Raw genomic sequence first — 27,046 nt, forward strand, 5'->3', positions numbered from 1 at the left:
AAATGTTTTTGATAGAATTATCCATTACAGCCGTTAATTGTTGCATAGTAAGGAGTATTGGCGCGCTAGATGTACTAGGGGCCTCCTGTGTGGGCAAGACTGGTGTAGACGAAGGAGGGGATGATGCAGTACCATGCTTACTCCCCTCACTTGAGGAATCATCTTGGGCATCATTTTCTCTAAATTTTGTGTCACATAAATCACATCTATTTAAATGAGAAGGAACCTTGGCTTCCCCACATTCAGAACACAGTCTATCTGGTAGTTCAGACATGTTAAACAGGCAAAAACTTGATAACAAAGTACAAAAAACGTTTTAAAATAAACCGTTACTGTCACTTTAAATTTTAAACTGAACACACTTTATTACTGCAATTGCGAAAAAGTATGAAGGAATTGTTCAAAATTCACCAAAATTTCACCACAGTGTCTTAAAGCCTTAAAAGTATTGCACACCAAATTTGGAAGCTTTAACCCTTAAAATAACGGAACCGGAGCCGTTTTTATATTTAAACCCTTTACAGTCCCTGGTATCTGCTTTGCTGAGACCCAACCAAGCCCAAAGGGGAATACGATACCAAATGACGCCTTCAGAAAGTCTTTTCTATGTATCAGAGCTCCTCACACATGCATCTGCATGTCATGCTTCTCAAAAACAAGTGCGCAATAGAGGCGCGAAAATGAGACTCTGCCTATGATTAGGGAAAGCCCCTAGAGAATAAGGTGTCCAATACAGTGCCTGCCGGTTATTTTACATAATTCCCAAGATTAAAATAATTCCTCAAGGCTATGGAGTATAAAATATGTTTATATATAAATCGATTTAGCCCAGAAAATGTCTACAGTCTTAAAAAGCCCTTGTGAAGCCCTTTTTTTCTTTCTGTAATAAAAATGGCTTACCGGATCCCATAGGGAAAATGACAGCTTCCAGCATTACATCGTCTTGTTAGAATGTGTCATACCTCAAGCAGCAAAAGTCTGCTCACTGTTCCCCCAACTGAAGTTAATTCCTCTCAACAGTCCTGTGTGGAAACAGCCATCGATTTTAGTAACGGTTGCTAAAATCATTTTCCTCTTACAAACAGAAATCTTCATCTCTTTTCTGTTTCAGAGTAAATAGTACATACCAGCACTATTTTAAAATAACAAACTCTTGATTGAATAATAAAAACTACAGTTAAACACTAAAAAACTCTAAGCCATCTCCGTGGAGATGTTGCCTGTACAACGGCAAAGAGAATGACTGGGGAAGGCGGAGCCTAGGAGGGATCATGTGACCAGCTTTGCTGGGCTCTTTGCCATTTCCTGTTGGGGAAGAGAATATCCCACAAGTAAGGATGACGCCGTGGACCGGACACACCTATGTTGGAGAAAAATAATATGTACGTTGATAAACCATGAAAAACAAACAAACCCCTCATCTGACATTGGGTGGTAGCAAAATAATATGGTATACTAAAGTAGTTACATTTTTTAATAAGACAAAATACTCTGAAATCTCAGTGTTCATGTGGCCAATATCTAATTTTTTTGCATGAATCTGTATGCCATAGCTGATCACTGCTGTGCGTATTGCCAGGGCTGTACAGCCTCTTATGGGAATCTCAGTGTTACATCTGTCTCCCATGCATATAGCCGCCAGGTGCAGTCCACTCTCCCATGCATATGGCCGCCAGATGTGGTCCACTCTCCCGTGCATATAGCCGCCAGGTGCGGTCCACTCTCCCGTGCATTTGCCAGAAGTTTAAACTCCCATGTATATGCACGAGCTGTATAAAATCGAATCTCCTGTCTACATGCAAAATATATAGCTCCCCTCTCGTGTTTGTGCAGAAACTGTACACCCCTCTCCTGTATATGAATGTGAGAGCTCTCTTTAGTTTTCAGCTCATTCAATGGTTAGACTAAAAAAATAAAAATAATAAAAAAAGGAAATTTATGCTTACCTGATAAATTGATTTCTTCTACGACACGACGAGTCCACGGATTCATCCTTACTTGTGGGATATTATCCTCCTGCTAACAGGAAGTGGCAAAGAGAACCATAGCAGAGCTGTATATATAGTTCCTCCCTTCTCTCCACCCCCAGTCATTCAACCGAAGGTATAGGAAGAGAAAAGAAAATCTAAAAGGTGCAGAGGTGACTGAAGTTTTGTAAACAAAAAACAGAATTTATGCTTACCTGATAAATTACTTTCTCCAACGGTGTGTCCGGTCCACGGTGTCATCCATTACTTGTGGGATATTCTCCTCCCCCACAGGGAAAGGCAAGGAGAGCACACAGCAAGAGCTGTCCATATAGTCCCTCCCAGGCTCCGCCCCCCCCAGTCATTCGACCGACGGTTAGGAGAAAAAAAGGAGAAACTATAGGGTGCCGTGGTGACTGTAGTGTATAGAGAAAGAAATTCAAACCTGATTAAAAAACCAGGGCGGGCCGTGGACCGGACACACCGTTGGAGAAAGTAATTTATCAGGTAAGCATAAATTCTGTTTTCTCCAACATTGGTGTGTCCGGTCCACGGTGTCATCCATTACTTGTGGGAACCAATACCAAAGCTTTAGGACACGGATGAAGGGAGGGAGCAAATCAGGTTACCTAAACAGAAGGCACCACGGCTTGCAAAACCTTTCTCCCAAAAATAGCCTCCGAAGAAGCAAAAGTATCAAATTTGTAGAATTTGGACAAAGTGTGCAGAGAAGACCAGGTCGCTGCCTTACATATCTGATCAACAGAAGCCTCATTCTTGAAGGCCCATGTGGAAGCCACAGCCCTAGTAGAGTGAGCTGTGATTCGTTCAGGAGGCTGCCGTCCGGCAGTCTCATAAGCCAATCGTATGATGCTTTTCAGCCAAAAGGAAAGAGAGGTAGCAGTAGCTTTTTTGACCTCTCCTCTTGCCAGAATAAATGACAAACAGAGAAGACGTTTGTCTGAATTCCTTTGTTGCTTCTAAATAGAACTTTAAAGCACGGACTACATCTAAATTGTGTAACAAGCGTTCCTTCTTTGAAACTGGATTCGGACACAAAGAAGGCACAACTATTTCCTGGTTAATATTCTTGTTGGAAACAACCTTTGGAAGGAAACCAGGTTTAGTATGCAAAACAACCTTATCTGAATGGAACACCAGATAGGGCGGATTACACTGCAGAGCAGATAATTCAGAAACTCTTCTAGCAGAAGAAATAGCAACCAAAAACAGAACTTTCCAAGATAACAACTTGATATCTATGGAATGTAAGGGTTCAAACGGAACCCCTTGAAGAACTGAAAGAACCAAAATTTAGACTCCAGGGAGGAGTCAAGGGTCTGTAAACAGGCTTGATCCTGACCAAAGCCTGAACAAAAGCTTGAACATCTGGCACAGCTGCCAGTCGTTTGTTGTTCAGAGCGGCAAGGAGAATGACTGGGGGGGCGGAGCCTGGGAGGGACTATATGGACAGCTCTTGCTGTGTGCTCTCCTTGCCTTTCCCTGTGGGGGAGGAGAATATCCCACAAGTAATGGATGACACCGTGGACCGGACACACCAATGTTGGAGAAATATAATCTGTCTAATATGACAGGGAGGGCCGTGGACTCGTCGTATCGTAGAAGAAATCAATTTATCAGGTAAGCATAAATTTCCTTTTCTTCAACTAGATATGACAAGTCCACGGATTCATCCTTTACTTGTGGGATACAATACCAAAGCAACAGGACACGGATGAACGGGAGGGACAAGACAGATACCTAAACAGAAGGCACCACTGCTTGAAGAACTTTTCTCCCAAAAATAGCCCCCGGAGAAGCAAAAGTATCAAATTTGGAAAATTTGGAAAAGGTATGAAGGGAAGACCAAGTCGCAGCCTTACAAATCTGTTCAACAGAAGCATCGTTTTTAAAAGCCCATGTGGAAGCCACCGCTCTAGTAGAATGAGCTGTAATTTTTTCCGGAGGCTGCTGTCCAGCAGTCTCGTATGCCAAACGGATGATGCTTTTCAGCCAAAAAGAAAGAGGTAGCTGTAGCTTTTTGACCCCTACGCTTTCCAGAATAAACAAATAGAGAAGATGTTTGACGGAAATCCTTGGTCGCTTGTAAGTAAAACTTCAAGGCACGAACCACGTCCAAGTTATGTAACAGACGCTCCTTCTTGGAAGAAGGATTAGGACAAAGAGAAGGAACAACAATTTCCTTATGAATATTCTTATTTGAAACAACCTTAGGAAGGAATCCAGGTTTAGTATGCAAGATCACCTTATCAGAATGGAATGTAAGATAAGGCGAGTCACATTTTAATGCAGAAAGCTCAGAAACTATTCGAGCAGAAGAGATAGCAACTAAAAACAAAACTTTCCAAGCTAAAAGCTTAATATCTATGAAATGCATGGGTTTAAACGGAACCCCTTGAAGAACATTGAGAACTAAATTCAAACTCCATGGCGGAGCAACAGGTTTAAACACAGGCTTGATTCTGACTAAAGCCTGACAAAAAGACTGAACGCCTGGGACATCCGCCAGACGCTTATGTAGTAAAATTGACAAAGCAGAAATTTGTCCCTTTAAGGAACTAGCCGATAATCCCTTCTCCAATCCTTCTTGGAGAAAGGACAAAATCCTGGGAATCCTAACCCTACTCCATGAGTAGCCCTTAGATTTGCACCAATAAAGATATTTACGCCATATCTTATGGTAAATTTTCCTAGTGACAGGCTTCCGAGCCTGAATTAAGATATCAATGACCGACTCAGAGAATCCCCACTTAGATAAAATCAAGTGTTCAATCTCCAGGCAGTCAGCTGCAGAGAATTTAGATTTGGATGTTGGAACGGACCCTGAATGAGAAGGTCCTGTCTCAGTGGCAGTTTCCACGGTGGCAGAGATGACATTTCCACTAGATCTGCATACCAAGTCCTGCGTGGCCAGGCAGGCGCTATCAAGATTACCGAAGCCCTCTCCTGTTTGATTCTGGCAATCAGTTGAGGTAGGAGAGGAAAAGGAGGAAACACATAAGCCAGGTTGAATGACCAAGGTATTGCTAGAGCATCTACCAGTACTGCTTGGGGATCCCTTGATCTGGACCCGTAACGAGGAAGTTTGGCATTCTGACGAGATGCCATCAAATCCAATTCCGGTGTGCCCCATTGACGGATCAATGCCGCAAACACCTCCGAATGGAGCTCCCACTCCCCCGGATGAAAAGTCAGACGACTTCGAAAATCCGCTTCCCAGTTCTCTACTCCTGGGATATAGATTGCTGATAGATGGCAAGAGTGATTCTCCGCCCATCGAATTATCTTGGAAACCTCTATCATTGCTAGAGAACTCTTTGTTCCCCCTTGATGAATGATATACGCTACAGTCGTGATATTGTTCGACTGGAAACTTATGAATTTGGCCAAGGCCAACTGAGGCCACGCTTGAAGCGTGTTGAATATTGCTCTCAGTTCCAGAATATTGATTGGAAGTAGGGACTCCTCCTGAGTCCAAACACCCTGAGCCTTCAGGGAATTACAGACTGCACCCCAGCCCAAGAGGCTGGCGTCCGTCATCACTATGACCCATGCTGGCCTGCGGAAGCACATTCCCTTGGACAGATGCTAATGTGACAACCACCAAAGAAGAGAGTCTCTGGTCTCTAGATCCAGATTTATCCGAGGAGATAAATCCGCATAATCCCCATTCCACTGTCTGAGCATGCACAGCTGCAGTGGTCTGAGATGTAAGCGAGCAAACGGAACGATGTCCATTGCCGCTACCATTAACCCAATGACCTCCATACACGGCCCCACTGATGGCCGAGGAATGGACTGAAGTGCTCGGCAAGTAGTTAGAATTTTTTACTTTCTGACCTCCGTCAGAAATATTTTCATGTCTACTGAGTCTATCAGAGTTCATAAGAATGGAACTTTTGTCAGTGGAACTAGTGAACTCTTTTTTATATTCACCTTCCACCCGTGAGTTCATTATGTCTGTGTGAGATTTGGCTAGCTGGTAAGTTGACGCCTGAATCAAAATGTCGTCCAGATAAGGCACTAATGCTATGCCCCCCGGCCTTAGAACCGCCAGAAAGGACCCTAGCACTTTTGTGAAGATTCTGGGAGCTGTGGCCAACCCGAAAGGGAGGGCCACAAACTGGTAGTGTTTGTCCAGGAAGGCGAACCTGAGGAACTGGTGATGATCTTTGTGGATAGGAATGTGAAGATACGCATCTTTTAAGTCCACGGTAGTCATATATTGACCCTCCTGGATCATTGGTAAAATAGTTTGTATGGTCTCCATCTTGAACGATGGGACTCTGAGAAATTTGTTTAGGCATTTGAGATCTAAAATTGGTCTGAAGGTTCCCTCTTTTTTGGGAACCACAAACAGATTTCAGTAAAACCCCTGTCCCTGTTCTAGTTTTGGAACTGGGCAGATTACACCCATGGTATATAGGTCTTCTACACAGCGTAAGAACGCCTCTCTTTTTGTCTAGTCTACAGACAAACGTGAAAGATGAAATCTTCCCCTTGGGAGAAAATCCTTGAACTCTAGTCGATATCCCTGGGTCACGATTTCTAATGCCCAGGGATCCTGAACGTCCCTTGCCCAAGCCTGAGCGAAGACAGAAAGTCTGCCCCCTACTAGATCTGGTCCCGGATCGGGGGCTGCCCCTTCATGCTATCTTAGTAGCAGCAGTGGGCTTCTTGGCCTGTTTACCTTTATTCCAGGTCTGGTTAGGTCTCCAGACTGACTTGGATTGTGCAAAATTCCCCTCCTGCTTTGTGGCGGAGGAGGAAGTAGAGGGTCCACCTTTAAAATTTCGAAAGGAACGAAAATTATTTTGTTTAGCCCTCATTTTAACCGTCTTCTCCTGAGGAAGGGCATGAGCTTTACCTCCAGTAATGAATCTCCTTTAGTTCAGGCCCGAATAGGGTCTTACCTTTAAAAGGAATATCTAAAAGTTTAGATTTTGAGGACACATCAGCAGACCAAGACTTAAGCCATAACGCTCTAAAATGGCAAAGCCTGCATTTTTTGCCGCTAATTTAGCCATTTGAAAAGTGGCATCGGTAATGAAAGAATTAGCTAGCTTGAGAGCCTTAATTCTATCCAAAATATCATCTAATTGGGTCTCATCCTTAAAAGACTCCACTAGAGCCTCAAACCAAAAAGCTGCTTGCAGTAGTAACTGGAACAATGCACGCTATAGGTTGTAGAAGAAACCCCTGATGAATAAACAATTTCTTTAAAAGACCTTCTAATTTTTTATCCATAGGATCTTTGAAAGCACAACTGTCCTCAATAGGTATAGTTGTACGATTAGCCAGGGTAGAAATAGCTCCCTCCACCTTAGGGACCATCTGCCAGGAATCCCGAATGGTGTCGGATATGGGAAACATTTTCTTAAAAGTAGGAGGGGGGAGAGAACGGAATGCCTGGTTTATCCCAATCCTTAGTAACAATGTCCGAAATCCTTCTAGGGACTGGAAAAACAATAGTGTAAGTAGGGACCTCTAGATACTTATCCATTTTACACAATTTCTCTGGTGGTATTACAATAGGGTCACAATCATCCAGAGTCGCTAAAACCTCCCGGAGTAACAAGCGGAAGTGTTCAAGCTTAAACTTAAAGGCCGTCACATTGGAGTCTGTTAGAGGGAACATCTTTCCTAAGTCTGAAAGCTCTCCCTCAGACAGCAAATCCCCCACCCCCAAATCAGAACACTGTGAGGGTACATCGGAGATGGCCAATAAAGCATCAGAGGGCTCAGCATTTACTCTAATACCTGACCTACTGCGCTTACCCTGCAAACCTGGCAGTTTAGATAATACCTCTGTAAGGGTAGTAGACATTACTGCATCCATATCTTGCAGGGTAAAAGAATTAGACGCACTAGAAGTACTTGGCGTCGCTTGAGCGGGCATTAAAGGTTGTGACACTTGGGGAGAATTAGATGGCATAACCTGATTCTCTTCAGACTGAGAATCATCCTGAGACATACTTTTATCACCTAAAATATGTTCTTTGCAATGTAAGGCCCTTTCAGTACATGAGGGACACATTTTAAATGGGGGTTCCACAATGGCTTCTAAACACATAGAGCATTGACTTTCCTCAATGTCAGACATGTTGAACAGGCTAGTAATAAGCACAAAAAGTCTTGAAAAAACTTTATTTAATGAAAAACACAACAATCTGAAAAACGGTACTGCGCCTTTAAGAGAAAAAAAAGCGTACAATTTTTCCAAAACTGCTTTAAAAAGTTATAACACTCACAATTTTAGCATATATGTGTCTCATCTGGCAGCCTAAGATTGCACCACAAGCAAGGGACAATTAACCCTCTATGAGAAAAAGTAAATTTATGCTTAACTGATAAACTGATTTCTTCTATGATACGACGAGTCCACGGATTCATCCTTTACTTGTGGGATATTATCCTCCTGGTAACCGGAAGTGGCAAAGAGCACCACAGCAGAGCTGTCTATATAACTCCTCCCTTGACTCCACCCCCCAGTCATTCGACCGAAGGTATAGGAAGAAAAAGGAGAAACTAAAAGGTGCAGAGGTGACTGAAGTTTTAAATAAAAAAATATAATCTGTCTTAAATTGACAGGGTGGGCCGTGGACTCGTCGTATCATAGAAGAAATCAATTTATCAGGTAAGCATAAATTTACTTTTCTTCTATAAGATACGACGAGTCCACAGATTCATCCTTTACTTGTGGGATACAATACCAAAGCTACAGGACACGGATGAATGGGAGGGACAAGACAGATGCCTAAACAGAAGGCACCACTGCTTGAAGAACTTTTCTCCCAAAAATAGCCTCCGAAGAAGCAAAAGTATCAAATTTGTAAAATTTGGAAAAGGTATGAAGTGAAGACCAAGTCGCAGCCTTACAAATCTGTTCAACAGAAGCATCATTTTTAAAAGCCCATGGGGAAGCCACCGCTCTAGTAGAGTGAGCTGTAATTCTTTCAGGAGGCTGCTGTCCAGCAGTCTCGTACGCCAAACGGATGATGCTTTTCAGCCAAAAAGAAAGAGGTAGCCGTAGCTTTTTGACCTCTACGTTTTCCAGAATAGACAACTAACAGAGAAGATGTTTGATGGAAATCTTCGGTCGCTTGCAAGTAAAACTTCAAAGCACGAACCACGTCCAAGTTGTGTAACAGACGCTCCTTCTTAGAAGAAGGGTTAGGACACAGAGAAGGAACAACAATTTCCTGATTAATATTCTTATTAGTAACAACCTTAGGAAGGAATCCAGGTTTGGTAGGCAAAACCAAGTTATCGGAATGGAAAACAAGATAAGGCGAGTCGCATTGCAATGCAGATAGTTCAGAAACTCTTCGAGCCAAAGAGATAGCAACTAAAAACAGAACTTTCCAAGATAGAAGCTTAATATCTATGGAATGTATAGGTTCAAACAGAACCCCTTGAAGAACTTTAAGAACTAAATTCAAACTCCATGGCGGAGCAACAGGTTTAAACACAGGCTTGATTCTAACTAAAGCCTGAACGTCTGGAACATCTGCCAGATGCTTGTGCAGTAAAATTGATAAAGCAGATATCTGACCCTTTAGGGAACTAGCCGATAGCCCCTTCTCCAATCCTTCTTGGAGAAAAGACAAAATCCTAGGAATCCTGATCTACTCCATGAGTAGCTTTTGGATTCACACCAATAGATATTTACGCCATAACTTATGGTAAATTTTCCTAGTGACAGGCTTTCGAGCCTGAATCAAGGTATCTATGACCGACTCAGAGAAACCCTGCTTGGATAAAATCAAGCGTTCAATCTCCAGGCAGTCAGCCGCAGAGAAACTAGATTTGGATGCTGGAATGGACCTTGAATGAGAAGGTCCTGTCTCAGTGGCAGTGTCCACGGTGGTAGAGATGACATTTCCACCAGGTCTGCATACCAAGTCCTGCGTGGCCACGCAGGTGCTATCAAAATCACAAAGCCCTCTCCTGTTTGATTCTGGCAATCAGATGAGGAAGGAGAGGAAATGGTGGAAACACATAAGCCAGGATACTGCTAGAGCATCTATCAGTACTGCTTGAGGATCCCTTGATCTGGACCCGTAACAAGAAAGTTTGGCATTCTGACGAGATGCCATCAGATCCAATTCTGGTGTGCCCCATTGATGAATCAATTGTGCAAACACCCCCGGATGGAGCTCCCACTCCCCTGGATGAAAAGTCTGGGGACTTAGAAAATCCGCTTCCCAGTTCTCCACTCCTGTGATATAGATTGCGGATAGATGGCAAGAGTGAGTCTCTGCCCATCAAATTATTTTGGAAACCTCTATCATCGCTAGAGAACTCCTTGTTCCCCCTTGATGACTGATATATGCTACAGTCGTGATATTGTCCGACTGGAATCTTATGAATCTGGCCGAAGCCAGCTGAGGCCACGCCTGAAGCGCGTTGAATATCGCTCTCAGTTCTAGAAAATTTATTGGAAGGAGAGCCTCCTCCAGAGTCCACACAGCCTGTGCTTTCAGGGAATTCCAGACTGCATCCCAGCCCAATAGGCTGGCGTCCGTCATTACTACGACCCATGCTGGCCTGCGGAAACACATTCCCTTTGACAGATGATCCTATGACAACCACCAAAGAAGAGAGTCTCTGGTCTCTTGTTCCAGATTTATCTGAGGAGATAAATTTGCATAATCCCCATTCCACTGTCTGAGCATGCATAGTTACAGTGGTCTGAGATGCAAGCAAGCAAACGGAACTATGTCCATTGCCGCTAGCATTAGTCCAATTACCTCCATACACTGAGCCACTGACGGCCGAGGAATGGAATGAAGAGCTCGGCAGGTGGTTAAGATCTTTGATTTTCGGACCTCCGTCAGAAAAATTTTCATGTTTACCGAATCTATCAGAGTTCCAAGGAATTGAACTCTTGTGAGAGGGATAAGTGAACTCTTCTGTACGTTCACCTTCCACCCGTGAGATCTTAGAAAAGCCAACATGATGTCCGTGTGAGATTTGGCTAGTTGGTAAGTTGACGCCTGAATTAAGATATCGTCCAGATAAGGCGCCACTGCTATGCCCCGCGGCCTTAGAACCACCAAAAGGGACCCTAGCACTTGTGTGAAAATTCTGGGAGCTGTGGCCAAGGGAAGAGCCGCCACAAACTGGTAATGCTTGTCCAGGAAGGCAAACCTGAGGAACTGGTGATGATCTTTGTGGATAGGAATGTGAAGATATGCATCCTTCAAATCCACGGTGGTCATATATTGACCCTCCTGGATCAGTGGTAAAATAGTTTGAATGGTCTTCATCTTGAAGGATGGGACTTGTTTAGGATCTTGAGATCTAAAATTGGTCTGAAGGTTCCCTCTTTTTTGGGAACCACGAACAGATTGGAGTAAAACCCCTGCCCCTGTTCTGCTTTTGGAACAGGGCAGATTACCCCCATAGTATATAGGTCTTCTACACAGTATAAGAACGCCTCTCTTTTTGTCTGGTTTACAGACAACCGTGAAAGATGAAATCTCCCCTTTGGAGGAGAATCTTTAAATTCTAGAAGATAACCCCCCCGCGCCACAATTTCTAATACCCAGGAATCCTGAACGTCTCTTGCCCAAGCCTGAGCGAAGAGAGAAAGTCTGCCCCCCCCCCACTAGATCCAGTCCCAGATCGGGAGCTGCCCCTTAATGCTGTCTAGGTAGCAGCAGCGGGCTTCTTGGCCTGTTTACCTTTATTCCAGGTCTAGTTAGGTCTCCAAAAAGACTTGGATTGAGCAAAATTCCCCTCTTGCTTTGTGGCAGGCGAGGAGGTAGCGGGACCTCCTTTGAAGTTTCGAAAGGAACGAAAATTATTCTGTTTGACCCTCATTCTATTTGTCTTATCCTGAGGAAGGGCATGGCCTTTTCCTCCAGTGATGTCGGAAATTATTTCCTTCAGTTCAGGCCCGAATAGGGTCTTACCCGTGAAAGGAATAGCTAATAGCTTAGATTTTGATGACACATCAGCAGACCAGGACTTAAGCCATAACTCCTTAATTCTATCTAAAATCTCATCCAATGGGGTCTCAACCTTAAGAGCCTCCTCAAGAGCCTCGAACCAAAAAGCAGCTGCAGTAGTTACAGGAACAATGCACGCTATAGGTTGCAGAAGAAAACCCTGATGAATAAATATTTTCTTTTGAAGACCCTCTAATTTTTTATCCATAGGATCTTTGAAAGCACAACTGTCCTCAATAGGTATAGTTGTACGCTTAGCCAGGGTAGAAATAGCTCCCTCCACCTTAGGGACCGTCTGCCATGAATGCCGAATGGTGTCAGATATGGGAAACATTTTCTTAATAGTAGGAGGGGGAGAGAACGGAATGCCTGGTCTATCCCATTACTTAGTAACAATGTCCGAAATCCTCTTAGGGACCGGAAAAACATTAGTGTAAGAAGGAACCTCTAGATATCTATCCATTTTACAAAATTTCTCTGGAGGAATTACAATAGGGTCACAGTCATCCAGAGTCGCTAATACCTCCCTGAGTAACAAGCGGAGGTGTTCAAGCTTAAACTTAAAAGCCATCATATCTGAGTCTGTTTGAGGGAACATCTTTCCTGAATCAGAAAGCTCTCCCTCAGACAGCAATTCCCCTACCCCCAATTCAGAGCATTGCGAGGGTACATCGGAGATGGCTAATAAAGCGTCAGAGAGCTCAGCATTTACTCTCATACCGGACCTACTGTGCTTCCCCTGCAAACCAGGCAGTTTAGATAATACCTCTGTGAGGGTAGTAGACATAACTGCGGCCATATCTTGCAGGGTGAAAGAATTAGACGCACTAGAAGTACTTGGCGTCGCTTGTGCGGGCGTTAAAGGTTGTGACACTTGGGGAGAAGTAGATGGCAAAACCTGATTCTCTTCTGAATGAGACTCATCCTGCGACATACTTTTATCAGCGAAAATATGTTCTTTGCAATGTAAGGCCCTTTCAGTACATGAGGGACACATTTTAAGTGGGGGTTACACAATGGCTTCTAAACACATGGAACATTGGCTTTCCTCAATGTCAGAAATGTTAAACAGGCTAGTAATGACCACAAACAGGCTTGAAAACACTTTATTTAGTGAAAGAATAATCCTTAAAAAACGGTACTGCGCCTTTAAGAGAAAAACAGAATTTATGTTTACCTGATAAATTACTTTCTCCAACGGTGTGTCCGGTCCACGGCGTCATCCTTACTTGTGGGATATTCTCTTCCCCAACAGGAAATGGCAAAGAGCCCAGCAAAGCTGGTCACATGATCCCTCCTAGGCTCCGCCTACCCCAGTCATTCGACCGACGTTAAGGAGGAATATTTGCATAGGAGAAACCATATGATACCGTGGTGACTGTAGTTAAAGAAAATAAATTATCAGACCTGATTAAAAAACCAGGGCGGGCCGTGGACCGGACACACCGTTGGAGAAAGTAATTTATCAGGTAAACATAAATTCTGTTTTCTCCAACATAGGTGTGTCCGGTCCACGGCGTCATCCTTACTTGTGGGAACCAATACCAAAGCTTTAGGACACGGATGAAGGGAGGGAGCAAATCAGGTCACCTAAATGGAAGGCACCACGGCTTGCAAAACCTTTCTCCCAAAAATAGCCTCAGAAGAAGCAAAAGTATCAAACTTGTAAAATTTGGTAAAAGTGTGCAGTGAAGACCAAGTCGCTGCCCTACATATCTGATCAACAGAAGCCTCGTTCTTGAAGGCCCATGTGGAAGCCACAGCCCTAGTGGAATGAGCTGTGATTCTTTCAGGAGGCTGCCGTCCGGCAGTCTCGTAAGCCAATCTGATGATGCTTTTAATCCAAAAAGAGAGAGAGGTAGAAGTTGCTTTTTGACCTCTCCTTTTACCAGAATAAACAACAAACAAGGAAGATGTTTGTCTAAAATCCTTTGTAGCATCTAAATAGAATTTTAGAGCGCGAACAACATCCAAATTGTGCAACAAACGTTCCTTCTTCGAAACTGGTTTCGGACACAAAGAAGGCACGACTATCTCCTGGTTAATGTTTTTGTTAGAAACAACTTTTGGAAGAAAACCAGGTTTAGTACGTAAAACCACCTTATCTGCATGGAACACCAGATAAGGAGGAGAACACTGCAGAGCAGATAATTCTGAAACTCTTCTAGCAGAAGAAATTGCAACCAAAAACAAAACTTTCCAAGATAATAACTTAATATCAACGGAATGTAAGGGTTCAAACGGAACCCCCTGAAGAACTGAAAGAACTAAGTTGAGACTCCAAGGAGGAGTCAAAGGTTTGTAAACAGGCTTGATTCTAACCAGAGCCTGAACAAAGGCTTGAACATCTGGCACAGCTGCCAGTTTTTTGTGAAGTAACACAGACAAGGCAGAAATCTGTCCCTTCAAGGAACTTGCAGATAATCCTTTCTCCAATCCTTCTTGAAGAAAGGATAGAATCTTAGGAATCTTTACCTTGTCCCAAGGGAATCCTTTAGATTCACACCAACAGATATATTTTTTCCATATTTTGTGGTAAATTTTTCTAGTTACAGGCTTTCTGGCCTGAACAAGAGTATCAATAACAGAATCTGAGAACCCTCGTTTTGATAAGATCAAGCGTTCAATCTCCAAGCAGTCAGCTGGAGTGAGACCAGATTCGGATGTTCGAACGGACCTTGAACAAGAAGGTCTCGTCTCAAAGGTAGCTTCCATGGTGGAGCCGATGACATATTCACCAGATCTGCATACCAAGTCCTGCGTGGCCACGCAGGAGCTATCAAGATCACCGACGCCCTCTCCTGATTGATCCTGGCTACCAGCCTGGGGATGAGAGGAAACGGCGGGAATACATAAGCTAGTTTGAAGGTCCAAGGTGCTACTAGTGCATCTACTAGAGTCGCCTTGGGATCCCTGGATCTGGACCCGTAGCAAGGAACCTTGAAGTTCTGACGAGAGGCCATCAGATCCATGTCTGGAATGCCCCACAGTTGAGTAATTTGGGCAAAGATTTCCGGATGGAGTTCCCACTCCCCCGGATGTAATGTCTGATTGAAACCGTATGAACTTGGCCTTTGCTAGCTGAGGCCAAGCCTTGAGAGCATTGAATATCGCTCTCAGTTCCAGAATATTTATCGGTAGAAGAGATTCTTCCCGAGACCAAAGACCCTGAGCTTTCAGGGATCCCCAGACCGCGCCCCAGCCCATCAGACTGGCGTCGGTCGTGACAATGACCCACTCTGGTCTGCAGAAGGTCATCCCTTGTGACAGGGTGTCCAGGGACAGCCACCAACGGAGTGAGTCTCTGGTCCTCTGATTTCCTTGTATCTTCGGAGACAAGTCTGTATAGTCCCCATTCCACTGACTGAGCATGCACAGTTGTAATGGTCTTAGATGAATGCGCGCAAAAGGAACTATGTCCATTGCCGCTACCATCAAACCTATTACTTCCATGCACTGCGCTATGGAAGGAAGAGGAACGGAATGAAGTGTTTGACAAGAGTTTAGAAGTTTTGTTTTTCTGGCCTCTGTCAGAAAAATCCTCATTTCTAAGGAGTCTATTATTGTTCCCAAGAAGGGAACCCTTGTCGACGGAGATAGAGAACTCTTTTCCACGTTCACTTTCCATCCGTGAGATCTGAGAAAGGCCAGGACTATGTCCGTGTGAGCCTTTGCTTGAGGAAGGGACGACGCTTGAATCAGAATGTCGTCCAAGTAAGGTACTACTGCAATGCCCCTTGGTCTTAGCACCGCTAGAAGGGACCCTAGTACCTTTGTGAAAATCCTTGGAGCAGTGGCTAATCAGAAAGGAAGCGCCACGAACTGGTAATGCTTGTCCAGGAATGCGAACCTTAGGAACCGATGATGTTCCTTGTGGATAGGAATATGTAGATACGCATCCTTTAAATCCACCGTGGTCATGAATTGACCTTCCTGGATGGAAGGAAGAATTGTTCGAATGGTTTCCATTTTGAACGATGGAACCTTGAGAAACTTGTTTAAGATCTTGAGATCTAAGATTGGTCTGAACGTTCCCTCTTTTTTGGGAACTATGAACAGATTGGAGTAGAACCCCATCCCTTGTTCTCCTAATGGAACAGGATGAATCACTCCCATTTTTAACAGGTCTTCTACACAATGTAAGAATGCCTGTCTCTTTATGTGGTCTGAAGACAATTGAGACCTGTGGAACCTCCCCTTTGGGGGAAGCCCCTTGAATTCCAGAAGATAACCTTGGGAGACTATTTCTAGTGCCCAAGGATCCAGAACATCTCTTGCCCAAGCCTGAGCGAAGAGAGAGAGTCTGCCCCCCACCAGATCCGGTCCCGGATCGGGGGCCAACATTTCATGCTGTCTTGGTAGCAGTGGCAGGTTTCTTGGCCTGCTTTCCCTTGTTCCAGCCTTGCATTGGGCTCCAGGCTGGCTTGGCTTGAGAAGTATTACCCTCTTGCTTAGAGGACGTAGCACTTGGGGCTGGTCCGTTTCTACGAAAGGGACGAAAATTAGGTTTATTTTTGGCCTTGAAAGACCTATCCTGAGGAAGGGCGTGGCCCTTACCCCCAGTGATATCAGAGATAATCTCTTTCAAGTCAGGGCCAAACAGCGTTTTCCCCTTGAAAGGAATGTTAAGGAGTTTGTTCTTGGAAGACGCATCCGCTGACCAAGATTTCAACCAAAGCGCTCTACGCGCCACAATAGCAAACCCAGAATTCTTCGCCGCTAACCTAGCCAATTGCAAAGTGGCGTCTAGGGTGAAAGAATTAGCCAATTTGAGAGCACGGATTCTGTCCATAATCTCCTCATAAGGAGGAGAATCACTATCGATCGCCTTTACTAGCTCATCGAACCAGAAACACGCGGCTGTAGTGACAGGGACAATGCATGAAATTGGTTGTAGAAGGTAAACTTGCTGAACAAACATCTTTTTAAGCAAACCTTCTAATTTTTTATCCATAGGATCTTTGAAAGCACAACTATCTTCTATGGGTATAGTGGTGCGTTTGTTTAAAGTAGAAACCGCTCCCTCGACCTTGGGGACAGTCTGCCATAAGTCCTTTCTAGGGTCGACCATAGGAAACAATTTTTTAAATATGGGGGGAGGGACGAAAGGTATACCGGGCCTTTCCCATTCTTTATTTACAATGTCCGCCACCCGCTTGGGTATAGGAAAAGCTTCTGGGAGCCCCGGGACCTCTAGGAACTTGTCCATTTTACATAGTTTCTCTGGGATGATCAAATTCTCACAATCATCCGAGTGGATAATACCTCCTTAAGCAGAGCGCGGAGATGTTCCAACTTAAATTTAAATGTAATCACATCGGGTTCAGCTTGTTGAGAAATTTTCCCTGAATCTGAAATTTCTCCCTCAGACAAAACCTCCCTGGCCCCCTCAGACTGGTGTAGGGGCATTTCAGAACCATTATCATCAGCGTCCTCATGCTCTTCAGTATCTAAAACAGAGCAGTCACGCTTACGCTGATAAATGGGCATTTTGGCTAAAATGTTTTTGATAGAATTATCCATTACAGCCGTTAATTGTTGCATAGTAAGGAGTATTGGCGCGCTAGATGTACTAGGGGCCTCCTGAGTGGGCAAGACTCGTGTAGACGAAGGAGGGAATGATGCAGTACCATGCTTACTCCCCTCACTTGAGGAATCATCTTGGGCATCATTTTCAGTGTCACATAAATCACATTTATTTAAATGAGAAGGAACCTTGGCTTCCCCACATTCAGAACACAGTCTATCTGGTAGTTCAGACATGTTAAACAGGCATAAACTTGATAACAAAGTACAAAAAAACGTTTTAAAATAAAACCGTTACTGTCACTTTAAATTTTAAACTGAACACACTTTATTACTGCAATTGCGAAAAAGTATGAAGGAATTGTTCAAAATTCACCAAAATTTCACCACAGTGTCTTAAAGCCTTAAAAGTATTGCACACCAAATTTGGAAGCTTTAACCCTTAAAATAACGGAACCGGAGCCGTTTTTAACTTTAACCCCTTTACAGTCCCTGGTATCTGCTTTGCTGAGACCCAACCAAGCCCAAAGGGGAATACGATACCAAATGACGCCTTCAGAAAGTCTTTTCTATGTATCAGAGCTCCTCACACATGCGACTGCATGTCATGCTTCTCAAAAACAAGTGCGCAATACCGGCGCGAAAATGAGGCTCTGCCTATGATTAGGGAAAGCCCCTAGAGAATAAGGTGTCTAAAACAGTGCCTGCCGATATTATTTAACAAAAATACCCAGATTAAATAATTCCTCAAGGCTAAATATGTGTAATATATGAATCGATTTAGCCCAGAAAATGTCTACAGTCTTAATAAGCCCTTGTGAAGCCCTTATTTACTGTCTGAATAAAAATGGCTTACCGGATCCCATAGGGAAAATGACAGCTTCCAGCATTACATCGTCTTGTTAGAATGTGTCATACCTCAAGCAGCAAAAGACTGCTCACTGTTCCCCCAACTGAAGTTAATTCCTCTCAACAGTCCTGTGTGGAAAAGCCATGGATTTTAGTAACGGTTGCTAAAATCATTTTCCTCATACAAACAGAAATCTTCATCTCTTTTCTGTTTCAGAGTAAATAGTACATACCAGCACTATTTTAAAATAACAAACTCTTGATTGAATAATAAAAACTACAGTTAAACACTAAAAAACTCTAAGCCATCTCCGTGGAGATGTTGCCTGTACAACGGCAAAGAGAATGACTGGGGTAGGCGGAGCCTAGGAGGGATCATGTGACCAGCTTTGCTGGGCTCTTTGCCATTTCCTGTTGGGGAAGAGAATATCCCACAAGTAAGGATGACGCCGTGGACCGGACACACCTATGTTGGAGAAAAAAGCATACAATTTTTCCAAAACTGCTTAAAAACAATCAAATTGTCCCAATTTTATGGTAGAAGAATCCCAATGCTGCAGCAAAGTTTGCCCCACAAGGAAAAGAATACTTAACCCTTACAGAAAAAAAAAAACGGAAAAATGCAAAACGTTTATTTCAATAAAAACCACCCCCTGCACCTCACCACAGCTTTGCTGTGGCGCCTACCTGTCCTCAGGGGTCTGTAAAAACGGGTTAAACCTTCGTTTTGGCCCAATACAGCTCACAAAGGCCCACCGGATCTGGAGCTTGCCGCTTGCTTGAGAAATACAACTGCGCAACTGAGGCACGAAAATAGGCCCCGCCCATCTCACTCGATGCCTCACAGCCCAACTTAACCGCACCAGAGCGGTCTAAAAACCTAGCCATGTGGGTTCATAAACCCAGAAATTAAGCCATGCGTACCCTTCTTAAATAAAGCAAAAAACGTCTCTCCTTAAAAACGTTAACTGCACTCCCAAACATGTAAACATTTGCCCACAAACATTCAAACATCAGTATCAACCATTTTTATATAGCCCATATATGCAAGCTCAGTAATACCCCTCTTTATACTTAGGATTACTGCTTACCCTCTCCCTCATGGGGATACTGTCAGCCAATTCTGAAATAACACAGTCTCTCCAGAAAAAAATGACTGAACATACCTCAATGCTTATAGGATGAAAAACGTTCCTCACACTGAAGTTTCTTAAGTACTCCTCAGCCATTCTGTGGGAACTGCACTGGATCTTAGTAACAACTGCTAAGATCATCAGCCTCCAGGCAGAAGTCTTCATCCATCTGCTGCCTGAGGGAAAATAGTACACACCGGTACCATTTAAAATAAAAAACTCTTGCTGGAAGAAAATAAAAACTAACATTTTATCACCTCTTTCACTTTACCCTTCCTAGTACTTAAAGAGTAGGCAAAGAGAATGACTGGGGGGGGGGGGGTCAAGGGAGGAACTATATAGACAGCTCTGCTGTGGTGCTCTTTGACACTTCCTTTTAGCAGGAGGATAATATCCCACAAGTAAAGGATGAATCCGTGGACTCGTCGTATCTTATAGAAGAAAAACATTACCCAAAACGTTACGAAAAATAAAATAGCAACCCCCTGCACCTCGCCTACCTGCCCTCTGGGGTCTGAGAATTACACTCTCACTTCGATAAGGCTATCTCTTCAGTTTAGGCCCACCGGAGCTGGAGCTTGCTGCCTTCATGTGAAATACAACTGCGCACCTAAGGCGCAAAATTAGGCCCCGCCCATCTTATACGATGTCTCTGCCTAGTAAAAAAAATCGCTGTAAAGCGGTATAGGAATTAGCCATGAGGGTTTTCATATACCCAATACAATACTGTCAGCCATGTGAAACCCTCCAGTGCCATCAACCACACAAACGTTAGTTCATAAAAACGTTATTTGCCCCTGCACATAAAATCGTTTTCACTCAAACATTATGCAACCAGTGTCATTCAATTTTTAGCCCCAGTAACATCCCTTCATTGCATATAGGATTACTGCTTACCCCTTCCCTCATTGGAACTATGTCAGCCGGTTCTGAAATACCACAGTCTCTCCAGAAAAAAAATGACTGAACATACCTCAGTGCTTGTAGCATGAAGAACATTCCCCACACTGAAGCTTCTCAAGTACTCCTCAGCCATTCTGTGGGAACTCCTCTGGATCTTAGTAACCACTGCTAAGATCATCAACCTCCAGGCAGAAATCTTCTTCCATCTGCTGCCTGAGGAAAAATAGCACTCACCTGTACCATTTAAAATGAGTCTTGCTTGAAGAAAATAAAAACTATCATTTTATCACCTCTTTCACTTTACCTCTTCCTATTACTAGTATAGGCAAAGAGAATGACTGAGGGTGGAGAGAAGGGAGGAGCTATATATACACAGCTCTGCTGTGGTGCTCTTTGCCACTTCCTGTTAGCAGGAGGATAATATCCCACAAGTAAGGATGAATCTGTGGACTCGTCGTATCTAGTAGAAGAAATACATATATATGAGGTGTTTTCTCAAATTTACAAGAGCAGCTGTCTATCTTCTGTGAGTTCAATCTTATAAAAATAGCTTTCCTCCTAACTATTTTTCAAAGCTGAGCAGCCCTTCTCCTTTGTATACAGCTCCCACTAGACTCACATTCATATTATTCTTTGATAGTCTATATAAAGATCAACGCTAGTGTAAATCTCCAGTTTTCCTCTCATATATATAGATTGCCAATTCAAGATATGATCTTAATCCCATAAGAGCAGCTGCCCATCTTCTGCGCATTGCGGCTTTTAAAACAGAACTTCTATTAAGTGTATTGTGCTTTACAGATGCACAGCGTGATAGAGAAAGTCCACATTTATACACAGAACGTGATCACAGAGAAGAAATGAATGTGCCCCCAGCATCTCCAAACAGAGCTCAAAATTACAACACACTTCAGTGAGCAGTCCAAGGTTAGCAGCAGCCAAGGCAGCTATTAATAATAAAAAAAAATCCCAGCCCAATATCTATTTGAAAGAGACGAATATCAACTATAATGAAATCTGAAATGATATAAGGAACCAACCACAAATCAGCAAGATATGGATTATTTAAAGGGACAGACTACTCCAGAATGTTTATTTAAAGAGATAATCCCTTTATTACCCATTCTCCAGTTTTGCATAACCAACACTGTTATATTAATATACTTTTACCTCTGTGATTACCTTGTATCTAAGCCTCTGCAGACTGCCCCTTATTTCAGTTCTTTTGACAGACTTGCATTTTAGCTAATCAGTGTAGACTCATAAATAACTCTGCGGGGGTGAGCACAATGTTATCTATATGACACACAAACTAGCACTGTCTAGCTGTGAAAAACTGTCATATGCCCTGAGATAAGAGGCGGCCTTCAAGGTCTTAGAAATTAGCATATGGGCCTACCTAGGCTTAGCATTCAACTAAGAATACCAAGAGAACAAAGCAAATTTGATGATACAAGTGAAATGGAAAGTTGTTTAAAATTGCTTGCCCTATCTAAATCATGAAAGTTTAATTTTGAATAGACTGCCCTTTAAGGGAATCTCTCTGTGTATTTTACACAATCCTATCAGATAAAATAGGTCAGGTCACTTTCCTAAAACCATGTTTGGGTCCAAGAGATCAATAAAACACAAGAAAGATGATATATAGGAAAGGACACATTCATTAACCTTGTTTAGATCCAAGTGACCAATAAATCAGACCTAGGTGATCAGATGAACAAGGCAAGTCACATATCTAAACTATGATCAAGTCTACCAGACAGGGAACAGACTGTCCCCTTCCTGAACACAGAGCAGCAAAAGATTTCTCAATGATAAAAATAAACACCATTCGCTCGAGTCCTGCCTGACTGTTCTAATGATGCTAATTAAAGGGACAGTTCACTCAAACATGTTCTCCACTTTAATTTTGTCCCAATGATCCACTTTACCTGCTGGAGTGTATTAAATTGTTTACAAGTATTTTCTTTACCCTTATATTGCCATTTGAAATAGTTAATTTAGCCTGTGGTATCCCCACCTATTCTGAAAGTTTCTAGCCTTAGGTCCAAGCTATAGATAATCTGTGTAAACACAACCAGCAGAAGACATTACACTACCAGTGGGGTACAGAAGAGATAAGGTAATAAAATGTTAATTGTTCTCTCCAAGTATTGGTGCTTGGTTTATGGACAGATATAAAATAAAGAAGCAGGTATATGTACACAACGTGATAAAGTAATGAGATCTGATTATACCTACAAGCTCAACCCATTTTGTTAGGTTGTGGCTTCAAAACACACAATCAGCTATTTCATATACATAAATAAACCTTAAAAAGAAAATTCTCATACATTTTAAACTCTGCAGCTGGTAAAAAATAATAATTGGGAACACATTAAGGAAAAACAATTTTATAGTATACTATCCCTTTAAAGGGATGAGGAAGTTAAAAGGTACAGTAAACACCTTGAGATTTCATTATAAAACATTGTTATAGGAAAGCCCCTTTGCTGTATACTTTTATTTATTCTGCCCACTTTTCATGTTATTTACCTCGGATAAATTCCCAGAGCTAGAAATGCAGACTTACAAGGCTAACTCTGCTACATATATTTCCCTAATTGCTTTGAAAAGATTACAAATGCACTTTATACTAAAATACTCAAACTTACCATGACTGCAACTGCTGTGAATATAGCAGCAGAGATGAATTGCCATAACCTAAAGGAAAAGAGAAAAATATTAACAATCATTGCAGCAGTTTTCAGTCTCATACCCAATGGCATACCATACCCTCCCAGAAAAACTTATTCAGTTACAGAGATGAATGGCAATCTAATTGGGTCTGTACCAAATACTAAATTAAATGTCCTTATTATCTAATTTGCTTTTTTCTTTTGGCATCCTTTGTTGAAATGCAATGCACTACTGGGAGTTTGCCGATCGGTAAATGTGAAGTTTTACTAATACACCGCTTGCCAAGCTTTGATTGTTGTTAGTTCAACATACCTGCCTTGTGTTCTATTCCAGATTAAACCTCTTTTACAGTTATATTTACGAGTGAGCACCAAGAACCTGCTCAGGTGCTGCACTCAATTCAGCCTTGGAAGCAACGGCTGTAATCCAGAGCAATCAGAAAAAGGTTATAAAAGTGAGTGAAAGTTTTTCTTTTATATGATTTTATATATATATATATATATATATATATATATATATATATATATATATATATATATATATATGATACTAGGGCTAGGGGGCACTCAGAATGCTAATGGGTACCGTGTTATGTGCTAGAAATCCAAAGAATTATATATAAAAAATTAGAAAGAAAGAGCTCTACCAAATTTTAGAGAGCTAAAGCAGATTACAGGCCGCAACATATCACACCCACACTTTAATAATAAAGGGGATACCCTAAACATGTATGCTGAACATATATATATATTTATTAAAAACAAAGCCAAAAACAAATACTGTGAAAGTGGCCAATAACACAATTCAAGTGTAGTGCACTACCAACAGGTAATTATACTAGCATGCTATGGCTTTTTGAGCCGGCTCATAAAAGTTCATCTCTGCTACCGGGCACTTGAGTGTTAATACATGCTCCGGTTGTTAGTGAACAAAATGCCGTCCTTGATTCTCCTTAATTATTTTGTTACTGATCCGGTACCAGATTTAAAAGATATATGCGAGAGTCAATGTGTGGCAAATAGAAAACCAGTCGCTCCAATCACATATGCTGCATTACAGCAATCCTCGGGGTGCAAGGCTTACTGCTGCACGGCTTACCTTCACTTCATTCACACACTCAACGGGTATTACCAGACAGGATCATAATGTTTGGAACAGACATAGCGTGGAGGACGCCAGCATGGTGAAACAACTGTGAGGTTGGCGATAACAATATCAAGTGTTACAATTTGGGCAAGCGAAGAGCTGCATCGGCCGTACACATCACAGTGAGACACACCGCGGAAAGGATCCTGTCTGGTAATACCCGTTGAGTGTGTGAATGAAGTGAAGGTAAGCCGTGCAGCAGTAAGCCTTGCACCCTGAGGATTGCTGTAATGCAGCATATGTGATTGGAGCGACTGGTTGTTTATTTGCCACACATTGACTCTCGCATATATCTTTTAAATCCGGTACCGGATCAGTAACAAAATAATCAAGGACGGCATTTTGTTCACTAACAACCGGAGCGTGTATTAACACTCAAGTGCCCGGTAGCAGAGATGAACTTTTATGAGCCGGCTCAAAAATCCATAGCATGCTAGTATAATTACCTGTTGGTAGTGCACTACACTTGAATTGTGTTATTGGCCACTTTCACAGTATTTGTTTTTGGCTTTGTTTTTAATAAATATATATATTTAGGATATCCCCTTTATTATTAAAGTGTGGGTGTGATATGGTGCGGCCTGTAATCCGCTTTAGCTCTCTAAAATTTGGTAGAGCTCTTTCTTTCTAATTTTATATATATATATATATATATATATATATATATATATATATATATATATATATATATATATATATATAGTAATGAAAGAGAAAAAAATCAAAGTACTTCTGCGCAGCTTCAAACAGTTATATACATGTTAAGTCCAATATAATAGAGGAATTGGTTATAGTCAGTGAAGATGAGTCTTTATGAACAAAATATATATATATATGAATGGTATATATTCTGAATTCATATGCAGTAAATCCCAGGCAAAAAAAAGAGTGTATAGTTGTCTTCTTACCGGAAGGTACCTCAATCATATGAGGTAATGTGTGGTCATATGGTATAGATGTGGGTCTGTGGTCCGCCGCTGTCTGTGCTTGTTCTTTCCGTGCAGCCTTGTGTATGGTAGTCCTGGATTAGGAACTTCCTGAATCAGGTGCTTTGATGAATCTTGGCAATATGGTAGTTGTCTTGTCCCAGGGTCTTTCCCAGTTGTCTCAGAGGTTAGAAGCTCTCAGTTTAGTACTGTTAAAAATGTTAGCTGGAACACCCACTGAAAATAGTAAGGTGTCCCAAATCAGACTGGTCCTATGCTAATCAGTATCCACACTGCAGCAAATTATCTAATTCCTCTATTATATTAACATGTATATAACTGTTTGAAGCTGCGCAGAAGTACTTAGATTTTTTCTCTTTCATTACAGTGTCAGGGGTACACTGATTATCTCCACTTCCTGCTGCACTCTCATACATACTATCACTTTGTTGTTGTGGCAATTACCAACACTCCCACCAATATTGGTAATTTATCACACCTATTGCACCATTGGTGCTGGGCTACCTATACCAGTGTCCCTTCTAGAGCGCTGGTGATTTCTCTTGCTTTACATATATATATATATATATATCTGTATGTATATGTGTGTATGTATAGAATTTTGTGAATATGTGGATAATTGAGCAAATGGATACTTTATTTAACTGTTTAATAATAGTTTCTTTTTTTCTGGCTCTATTTGATGCTACCGATGAAAAAAAGATGAGGGTTTATGTTTGAGTAGAAATATATATCCACAAATTGAAGCCTTGGAGGACCAGAAAAGCTGTTTATGAACTTGTATGAAGAATAAACAAGGAATCTAACAGTTGTAGGAAGAAATCTGTTTAGAAGAATTATCAAACACAAAAATGGATAGAAACTTAACAGGCATCCCAATTCGAATTTGACTAGCTGTATACAAAGATGCCAATAGCACGGTTTTTAACATAAAATGTGTGTATGCTCAAAAGAATGAAGCAACAAAGTTATTATAAAAACAAAACCTTATGCAGCTCACTTGCAACAGTCGTAAAGGAAGCCTAACATAAAACCTTGCAGATATATCAGTTTCTGCACACTCAAAGTAGAACAGTTTGTGGATAGATGTCCTCTAACCTCTGAAATAAGTAAAAACACCCCCTGGAACTAATGCCCTCTAGTGGTCAAAATGCATTCAGATTAGAGGCAGTCTTTAAGGTCTAAAAAATTAGCATACGAACCTCCTCGGTTTACCTTTCAACTAAGCATACCAAGAGAATAAAGCAAAATTGGTGATAAAAGTAAATTGGAAGGTTGCTTAAAATTGCATGCTCTATCTGAATCACGAGAAAAAAAAAAAAAAAAAAGGAGGAAAGGAAGCAACACAAGATGCAGAGGTGCCTGAGGTTTACAAAACAAAAAGACTGTCTGAACAAACAGGGCAGGCCGTGGACTCACCGTGTCAAGAAATACATAAATTTATCAGGTAAGCATAAATTTTGTTTGCTTTCTAATGACACGGTGAGTCCACGGATCATCAGTAATTACTATTGGGAACCAATACCCAAGCCAGAGGACACAGATAAGGGAGGGACAAGACAGGGAACCTAAACAGAAGGCACCACTGCTTGAAGAACCTTTCTCCCAAAGGAAGCCTCAGCCGAGGCGAAAGTATCAAATTTATAGAATTTCAAAAAAGTGTGTAGAGAGGACCAAGTTGCAGCCTTGCAAATTTGTTCCACAGAAGCTGCATTTTTGAAGGCCCAGGAAGAAGAAACAGAACTCGTGGAATGAGCCGTGATTCTCTCAGGAGGCTGCTGTCCAGCAGTTTCATAGGCCAAACAAATTATACTCCTCAGCCACAGAGAAAGAGACATAGCCGTAGCTTTCTGACCCTTGCATTTCCCAGAGAAAACGACAAACAAAGCAGAGAACGGGTGAAAATCCTTAGTCGCTTG

The 27,046-nt window shown here is 42.1% G+C and overlaps 1 protein-coding gene across 2 annotated transcripts in view; it reads right to left on the bottom strand.

The window, feature by feature from the left end:
- TP53I11 (tumor protein p53 inducible protein 11) overlaps positions 1-27,046 on the bottom strand; it is a 421,602-nt gene that overhangs the window by 93,282 nt on the left and 301,274 nt on the right. For both annotated transcript variants that reach the window (XM_053720240.1, XM_053720239.1), the window contains exon 4: positions 23,010-23,058. In XM_053720240.1, coding sequence (XP_053576215.1) covers positions 23,010-23,058 — 49 coding nt within the window. The remainder of the gene's footprint in view (positions 1-23,009; positions 23,059-27,046) is intronic.

This window comes from Bombina bombina, chromosome 7 (genome assembly GCF_027579735.1).
Source record: "Bombina bombina isolate aBomBom1 chromosome 7, aBomBom1.pri, whole genome shotgun sequence".
Classification (NCBI taxonomy): Eukaryota; Metazoa; Chordata; class Amphibia; order Anura; family Bombinatoridae; genus Bombina; species Bombina bombina.